The sequence below is a fragment of the Odocoileus virginianus genome, chromosome 11, assembly GCF_023699985.2.
Source record: "Odocoileus virginianus isolate 20LAN1187 ecotype Illinois chromosome 11, Ovbor_1.2, whole genome shotgun sequence".
NCBI classification, from domain to species: domain Eukaryota; kingdom Metazoa; phylum Chordata; class Mammalia; order Artiodactyla; family Cervidae; genus Odocoileus; species Odocoileus virginianus.
Genome location: NC_069684.1, coordinates 32,680,145 through 32,689,215, shown reverse-complemented (window position 1 = coordinate 32,689,215; position 9,071 = coordinate 32,680,145). Strand labels below are relative to the sequence as shown.

At 45.6% G+C, this 9,071-nt stretch overlaps 1 protein-coding gene across 1 annotated transcript in view; it reads left to right on the top strand.

Moving 5' to 3' along the window:
* Positions 1 to 264: 264 nt before the first annotated feature.
* The window catches only part of DNAJC11 (DnaJ heat shock protein family (Hsp40) member C11), a 62,336-nt gene continuing 53,529 nt past the window's right edge, over positions 265 to 9,071 (top strand). Inside the window, exon 1 of the mRNA XM_020892845.2 lies at positions 265 to 372. Within this exon, the coding sequence (XP_020748504.2) occupies positions 301 to 372 (72 nt within the window). The 5' untranslated portion in view covers positions 265 to 300. The remainder of the gene's footprint in view (positions 373 to 9,071) is intronic.

Below are 9,071 nucleotides of genomic sequence, written 5' to 3'. Positions count from 1 at the left end.
CAGACGTGACGACCCCCGGGAGTGACCGCAAAGTCGCTCCCCCTAGCCAAGGCACAGCCCAGGGTGCCGGGGCTCGGCTTTGGGTCCCCGGGCAACACGTGGAGGGACTGGGCCCGCCCTCGGCCGCGCGGGGGCGCAGGGCGCAGGCGCGCTCCTTCCGGGCTGCGCAGAGGCGGCGCGACTCCAGCCCGCCAGGGGCCGCTGTGGGGCAGCCGCGCCGGCCCGCGCTATCTGGGCCGCGGACTGTCGGTCCCTCTTGAGCACGGCCTTGCCGGTTTGGCGGGGTGAAAGGTTGCGAAGATGGCGACGGCCTTGAGCGAGGAGGAGCTGGACAATGAAGACTATTACTCGTTGCTGAACGTGCGCAGGGAGGTGAGGCCTGCGGCGTGCCGCCGTCCGGACCGAGGCCGGACCGGGTCGTTCAGGCGGGGCCGGGCTGGCAGCGACCGCCCCGTTCCCTCCTCGGGCGGCCGGACCTTGGCGGGGAGGCCGCGTGACCCCGACTGACGTGCGCGATCGCTGGCCGGCCAGACTGTCCCCACTGCCCTGACCCTTGCGCCGGGGGTATCCTAGCTGGCCTCTCCCCCAGCTCTCCGCGGCCCCTGCGCCGCGTGCACTGTGTCCCTGCAAAGCCAGAGGGCCCCGCGCCCCCAGGGGGGAACAGGGTCCCGAGGTGAAGGTGGCGTGGGGAATCCAAGTCCTCTAGGACCAGTTGCCACGCTCGGCTCACACACCGGCCTAGGCCGAGGGGCTGTGTCATCGTCCCGCAGCTGGCAGGATGGGAAACGGAGTCCCAGGCGCCAAGGTCAAAGCCACCAGGGAACCTCCCCGTGGGTCTGTCCGGTCCCCGAGTCTTCCACGGGGACATCCCGCCTCTGAAGTGAGTCGAGGCTCAGAAGCACGTGTCTTGTGTCCTCCTTCTCTCTGAGCGCCTTCCAGAAATTGAAGGAAGAGTTTCTTGGACAAGTAGCCTCCATTCGGAGGCCCAGGTTAGGAATAAACTCAGGAATGAGCGAGGAGGAATTGACGCCACCACTTGGGTCCGCGTTTCCAGACGCCAAGTGCTTATACCTCGTTTCCTCACATTTGAAAGACAACACTAGAGAGCCTCTCATGGTGTCTGGGACATAGTGGGGGCCCAATTAAATTTCCTTTCTTGTTGACAAGTACATTTGAGGTCAGCGTGAAGGGCAGAGAGGCTTCCAAGGTCAGGTCATGTTCATGAAGTGAACTCTTTCTCTCTAAACTGCTAGGTAGGGTCTTCTCAGCCCTGCCAGGGGATCTCTGATTCTGGCTCAGATTTTTCAGTGATCAAAACTAGCCTCCTTTGGCTGTCCTTGGCAAAACTGATCAGGCTGTTTTGTCAGTGAGCTCAGGTCTGTGTGATCTTAATAATTGCTAATGTTCTGTGAGGGCTCACTTTGTGCAGGGCCACAGTGCTGAATGGACACTTTGTTTTATGTTATTGCACTTAATTACCCTATTAGCCTTTAAGGTGGGTATTCAGAGAGTTCTTGATTGATATCTGAGGAAACTGAAGCATAGATTAAGTAACTTGCCCAAAGCCGCACCACTAGAAATTGCAAGAACCTAGATTCAGCCCTGGGCAGTCTGACTCTGAAGCCCCAGTTCTTGACCTCTATGCTGTACTGCCTAGCTACCAGTCTTCAGACTCCAAAGCTGCTGGACTCTTTGGGCACTCCACATAGGAATTCCTTAAATGTGTTAGTCACTATTGACTGTGGAAACATCCAGTGGAATATTTTGGTGAATTTCAGATCTTGTTAGGCTGCAATAGGGCCACCTAGAGATTCTTGTAACGAGTCATTGGTGAGGCTTCTTTGGCCTCTATTTCTTTCCCTTTGAATGGAGCTGTCGGGCTAGTTATTTTTTTTTCTCCAGTTCTTAGAAGTAAAGTGGTAAATGAAACCAGCTTTTCTGAAATCAGCCTTTCTTACCACTCATTTATAGTTCGCCTGGGGAACGATACTAATACCTGTTCACTGAATCTTGCATACCAAGTCGCTTCAGTCATGCCGACTCTTTGTAACTCTATGGGCCATAGCCCACCAGGCTCCTCTATCCATGGGATTCTCCAGGCAAGAATACTGGAGTAGGTTGCCATACCCTCCTCCAGGGGATCTTCCCCACCCAGAGATCAAACCCACCTCTCCTACATCTGCATTGGCAGGTGGGTTCTTTACTACTAGTGCCACCTGGAAAGCCCCTGAATCTTAGGCGGCTGCAAATGATCAAAAAGGTCTAGAGTAGTAAGCTTGGCTGGAGTCCTAGGTAAACATTTGTCAGAGGTATACCCTGAAACTGCCAGGATGTTGGGACTTGTCATTGCTGTTAGACTGATGGGTGAAAGTCAAAGAAATATTTCTTTAAAAATTTCACTCCTCCGGAACAGTGAAGGCACCTCCCACATTTATGGCTGTAGGTGAAAGTCCTGTGAAACAAGTCCTCTGGCTTAAGTCATTTTGTGTTGCTGCTGTCCACAAACTCATTATAGAACACCATCCTCTGTGGTGTGATTTTCCAGGGTTCCATTAGAAAAGAAGCTCAGAAAGTGATCTCTGGACTTGATTTTAACAAAGATTTTTTTTGTGAAATTAGAAATCAACCTGAAGTTGAAAGACCATGATTTAGCTGAAGAATTAGAGAAGAAAATAGAAGTAATCTTTGTCTTACATATGTGGTCAAAAGAAGGTAATCACCCCGTTGATGTTTCAGGTCTACAGCTTGATGGCATTGAAGTGTAACTAGGAGGCAAGGTCCTCTTCCACCAGCACCCCAGAGCATTTTCAGAAGTCTCATGTTCAGGAGATTCGTGACTTTCTGCCAAGGATCTCAGATGGAAGGAAGCTGAACCAAAACCAGGGAACTCTAATTAATAAAGTTTTAAATTTACAAGCATGATACACGATGATAACAAATGGAGTAATACAGAAATGTCAGAAATCTGCCTAAGAATCTCCCTTGCCATGTTTTAAACTTTAAAATGTTCCCTCTTTAAATTGTATCCCAGAGAGTGAAGCAGGCAGCTAGATAAAGCTTCAGTGATCTTTAATAATTCCCTTTCTCTAGTGTGTGCTGAGTGGAGCAGTTATCTGCCTGCCACACATTGAGGGAAGGGAATAATTTATCATTAACTGGGCATATTTAAACTGGATTGATGCACCATCAGGGGCCTAAACTCTAACTGATCTGAGATTTCTGAGATGATTTTCCAAAATTTATTTGGAAAAAGGATTCCTGAAGAATTAATGAAATTTTCTTGATGCACATGCTTTTTATCGACATTATAATTAATTTATTCCTAAATAATTGAGTTTAACTCCTACTTTAACCAGTGTTGTAGTTGAAAGAGTTTCATTTTTATGCATGTCAGTCAGCAATGTTTATAACCTGTTGTAAGCTCTCTTGTCCCAATCAATTTTAGACTTAAAGGAGCCAATCTCCTTTTCAAGTTGTAGATACTTTTGTAAAAAAACCAGTCATTAAATAAAAAATAAACTTAAGTAGAAATGTCTTTTCTTGTAGCTCACATATGGAGGTCAGTGTTCTGGGATCTTCATCCTTCCAAAATAGCCATGAAACTAGAAGTGCAAAATCATCACCTAAATAGAAAGTTTTCCCAAAGTCCCTGCATTTTCATTCCTTCCCTGGTATAGGGCATCTCATCCTCTTCACAGTTTTTGGTTGTCTGGTTTACTCTGGCTGCAGGTTACAGTCACAGAGTTGGGCCTGAAAAATCTGAGTTTGGACTGCAGACAAAAAGGCTAGAGCAAAAGAGGAAGGTCTACTCGTCACAGCCAGGATTGACCTTGGGGGACAGTCACCCAACCCCCAACCAGGGTGGCAGGGCCATCCGCAGAAACTGAATGTAAAAGGGTGGTAAGCCAGGGCACACATAGGTGCCTAAAGCCCTGAGGTACTTGTCTAACCTGATGGGCAGGTGATTAGTCTTAATAAGGGATGTGAAGGTGGGTCTAGGAAGGTTTCTTTTAATGAGTTTTCCATTTGCTGCCTTAGGTTCAAAGTCTGAAAAAAAACAACAAAGTCTGATAGTCACAACAGTGAACCGGCTTGTGCTGGGCAAGTAGTGTGAGCCTTGGTTGTCCAGAAACCTAACTTAGCCCAATGGTCACATTCCTAAGGCTGCCTGTCAGTGAAGAGGTGTGTGGTCCTTAAGAGCAGGGCTCTCAGGCCACTCAGGTCCCCCAGGTGACCTTGAACACATCATTCAACCTCAGAGTCTCCTTTACTGATATGCAGCTAGAGCATCCTGTGTTTGAATCCCAGTTTTACCCCCAGGAGGTATGTGCCTCTAGGCAGCTAATAGTTGAACATTTTTGCTCTCTGTTTTTTGGGGAGCTTTTCTTGAAATGTAGGTAACAGGTAAAAATGTATTAATATGAAGTACTCACTCTGATCCAGGATGTTGTATATTGGAGCTGTGAGGCTATATATAAAGTACCTGATGCATAAGTAGGTATTTGATTAATAATGTTTACTGTTGCTACTTCTTGGATTTTGATAAACATGAGGTTTTGCTTGTTTTCAAAAGACATACCTGTACATAGAAGACTTTGGTCTGTCTCATCCAGGCTCAGTTTACTATTGTAGTAATAAAAAAATGGTGCTAAGCAGAATTTAGGATTTTAAGCTAAGCATTAGGTTCTCAATTCCCAAAGCTTTCTTCTTCTGTTCAAATTACTGAGTTTATTCTCTTCAGAAGACAGTTATCTGTGAACTCTTCCTGCAAGGTCATGCATTTGACTTGGGTGGCGGGAGGAGTGGTTCCCAGCAGCTGGGCTAAGCTTGGGAGTGTGGTACAGAGCCATGGGGTGGTCTAAAGAGATGGTGTCTGGGTTAGACGCAGAGTGGGACCCACAGATCAAGTTGTTGTGAGCGGTCATCTTTGAAGGAACCAGGCAGAGAGGGCAGGGCCTGGCAGAGGCAGAGGCTCTGCTCCAGCGACAGCATGACAGCGTTGGCAGTCAGGAAGGTGACTCGTGGAGCTTTTAGGGGTCTTCCTGAGGGTGAGGAGAGGGGCATTAGGCTACCCCTCTAGTTCCAGTGTCACCTTATACTGTGATTAGCAAACACCATGAGGCTGAATTTTGAAATTGTTTTCTTTAATGAACCTTAAGCTAGTTACTACCTTTCTACTTTGGGCATTTCAAACAATTAGGTCTTGAAATTTTAATGTTCTAATTCTACATTATCAACCAAACTACCTCTTTTTTTTTTTCTTTCATTTTTTTCTTAAAGGGAATTCAATTGTAAGCTTTTCTCTTTGCTGTGAGTTCAGTGAAACAATGGAGAAGAAACTATGGGACACACAGGCCACATGTTTTGCTTGGCTACGGAATTTTAGTGTTTACTTTTTTTAAACTTTCATTTTAATTTCACTCGTGTATTTTATTTACACTCTACCATGTTCAAAGAGAGGATTTAAGGCAACTAACAGGGATGAGAAGACAAAATAGCAGAAATGTTTAAAAGGGGGCACCCTCCAAAAAAAAAAAATGAAAGACCACTGGGGATGTTACTGCTTTAGTGGCCCCTGCGTTGTATGGATCACGCTCCTTTGCAGAAGCTCTTGTGGTCTGATGGCTGCAACCTGCTTGGCTCTTGGGCTTTTGGAACCATTTCTGCCTGCAGTGAGTGCACAGTGTTCCCACCCGGGTTTGCTGCGGCCAGAACATTCCTCAGTAGTAAAATGCCAACAGACATCAAACCACAAGAATCATGTGGGCATCGAGTGAGCAGGATGTAGCAGATGGGCACGGACCACATATAAGGTCAAGCGTGTGGGGGGAAAGAAGCCGAACCCTTCATGCGAGAGAGGATCTGAACCATGAGTTTTGACCCAGGAAGGAACTTGAGCTCATTGCCCTGTGATGCTGGCCTTTTTATTTACACTTGTGTCTCAAAGGCGCAAAATAAACGTATAGACATAACCAGGAAGAGAAATGAAGACAGAGTTGTACAATGGTAGGAAAGTCTCTCCTAAGCCCTTGGAATGACCTTTAATCAAGAATCAGAATTTCTGCTCCTTTGGCCTGGTTCTCACGTGCCGTTGTCAGGAAGGAATTTGTCCTGGAGGATGGGAACCCCCTCAGCCCCACAAACCTTAAAGGTGAAAAAAGGCCCTGCCTTTCCACCCCCCCACCCCCCACCCCCAGTAGTTAGACTTCCTGTTCTTATCGATTCCCTAGTCCTGTTTTTGAAGTTACAATGCCATCTTGGGGGTAAATTGTAGGTTTTTTCCCTTCTGTGTTAAGGAGAACCTGTGTAAGTTTTCTAAGGTTATTCCTAATTGTAGAAACTTGGGATTGTTTCATCAACCTCCTGTTTAGCCTTTCTGATGCATTCATGATTTGATTTTTTCTCTCTGAAGTCCACCTTCTCAAAATGAAAGGTCCTAAATAAAGTGGTGGTAGGAAGACAACTTCCAAAATCATGAGAAATAGAATGTGTGCATCTGACCTCCATACTCAGCAAAGGTGGGCTTTAGGGAGAGACAGCTGGGATCCCTCACCTTGTACCTGGCATGTGAGGCACCTGTGAGTGTGTTGATGATTATTTGAAGAGGCCAAAGGTGAAGATGGAGTTTCAGAAGAGGTCAGTGGCTTAAAGAGCAAAGCCTTTGAAGTCAAGTCCAAGTTTGACTTTCTAGCCACCTGGGCTAATAAGTTCCTTAACCTCTCTGAACCTGTTTCTTCACCCATAAAATCCAGATGATAATTTTACTGTCATAGTGCTGTTGGGAGAATTAATCGAGAATGCATGTAAGTGCTTAGCATAGTAATGGGCACATTATTATGTAAAGTAAATGCCAGTATATTTTTATTAGTATCATGAGCGTAAAAGTTAATAAGGAGTGCTCTCACTGCTTTGTAGGAGCTCTTCACAGAATTCGGATGAGTCCTTTGACAGGTTAGTATAAATGTCCCGTCTCTGTAGTTTGCCTCTCCTTGTAAATGTCTGTCAACCAAAGTTTGGTTTGAGCCAGGCTACACATGAGTTCTAATTTCTAGCCAGCTTTTGGGTCAGGGATACATAATCGGGTACATTTCTCCATCTCAGACAAGTCACTTAGTTAACCTTTTAGATATTCACTGTTTTTATCTGAAATATGGGGGTTCTAATGCCGGTCTCCAGGCATTGTATGAGTGTTCAAATGTTAAAGGAGGAAACCCTGGTGATGGCGCTTTGTTAGCTCTGCTCTGACTCTGCGTCTGTGCCTCCTGGCCATTACGGTTACGTGTTCAGACCACTGCCTCCTGTGCCCGGCTGCCTCCCATTTCCATGCTCACCTGTGCATCCTAGTGAAAAGCCTCAATGCTCTTTGATCTTTCTTCTCTGAGTAGCATTGCGTCCCTTCTCAGGTGCCCCACAGAAACTCAGTCCATGAATCCTCTCCACTCCAGCTGACTTTGACCCCCTCGTTTTTATTTTCTTCAGGTCTCTCTGTTTTCACCTTTTGTTAGTTTCAGTCAAGCTGTACCAGTTAATATTAACACACAGTACTGACCACGTTTCTCTAGCCAGAAATCTTTTGTCATGTCCTATTTTTTATTGGATAAAGGTCAAATTCTTGGCTCTGTTTTTAAAGCCCCTTACGAATTAGATGTTTTCTATATTTTCTGCCCACTTTGTGCTGATGTTCTGTTTTCTTCCACTGCAAAGCAGGCTCCATGTGGGGTCAGACACTGTGGTTGCCTGGCTCACCACTGGGTTCCTAGCACCGTGTGGGCACATGACACATACCTGTCAGATGTTTGCCAAGTGAATGAGCAGGCGGGTGGATGTCCGTGTTAATTTCTTGCCTACTTCCTGCCTTCTTCTTTGCCTTTAATATGGCCAATTTATCAGTGTTCTGTCTCTGTTTCCTTGGGGCACTCTTTTCCCGTGAAATACCCCAGTCTGTTGTCAATACTGAAACAAATTCAGTCTACTTTTTGCATTATCATTTCAACCCTACTGGCTCCATGAAGTTTTCTTTCCATTCTGACAGCCCTGAACTTAGGTCTTTTTTTTTTTTAATGTGAACCATTTTTAAAGTCTTTATTGAATTTGTTACAATATTGTTTCTGTTTTAATGTTTTTGGGGGTGAAGCATGTGGAAACTTACCTCCCTGACCAGAGATCAAACCTGCACCACCTGCATTGGAAGGCGGTCTTAACCACTGGACAATCAGGGAAGTCCCATGTCTTCATTATTGTTTAGTTAAATCCATGTGTGGGGAGTTTTAGGGAATGGACAGGACACTTAGTTTATAATCTCTTTGAGGGCAGGGATGATGTATTTCTTCTGTATCTCTTGTGGTACTTAGAGAGCAGAGTTGACATTCAGGTAACATGGTGGTTTGAAATGACAAAATATTTGCTAATGCCATACTCACCTTGTCCAGGTGCATTTTACTTTGTGGGATACCTGTGTTGAGGAATATGTTGCAGTTTTGGTGACAGGTCATCCTAGAGGAATGTATTGGAAGCAGTCTGACAATTTTCAGTTTGGTAAATCTAAACTTTCCCTTAGGAAAATTGCTTAAAGTCAGGGAGCAGAGGATGACAGCAAATTCATCAGCTGGGGCCCCGGTTTAAGCCAAGACCTGTGGAGACTCAGTTCAAGACTGGATGCCGTGTGAGCCTTTCCCCGCAGGGCTTGTCCTTTTTCATCCGGCAGATATTGATCATCTTTCTCTTGTGTTTCTTTATTGCGATGAGAAAAGGTTACGTATTTATCATCTTTTGTACTAGCACCAGTAATGGTATTTGTAGAAAGCTTCAAATGGATTAGATTTATTTTCGTACAGTTCTTTTTCCTTCTGTCAGTTAAATAGAGCTGAATTTTTACAATAGGCATTGGTTAGTTTCTCTTGAAATCTTGTTCTATTTGAAATGCTAGTACAGTCTGTAGCACACTTGAGGGTGAGTCCACATGCTTAGTAGTGTTCCGTCACTCAGTTGTGTTCGACTTTACCCTCAAAGCTCATCTGTCCATAGGGTTTTTCCAGGCAAGAATACTGGAGTGGGTTGCCATGCTCTCCTCC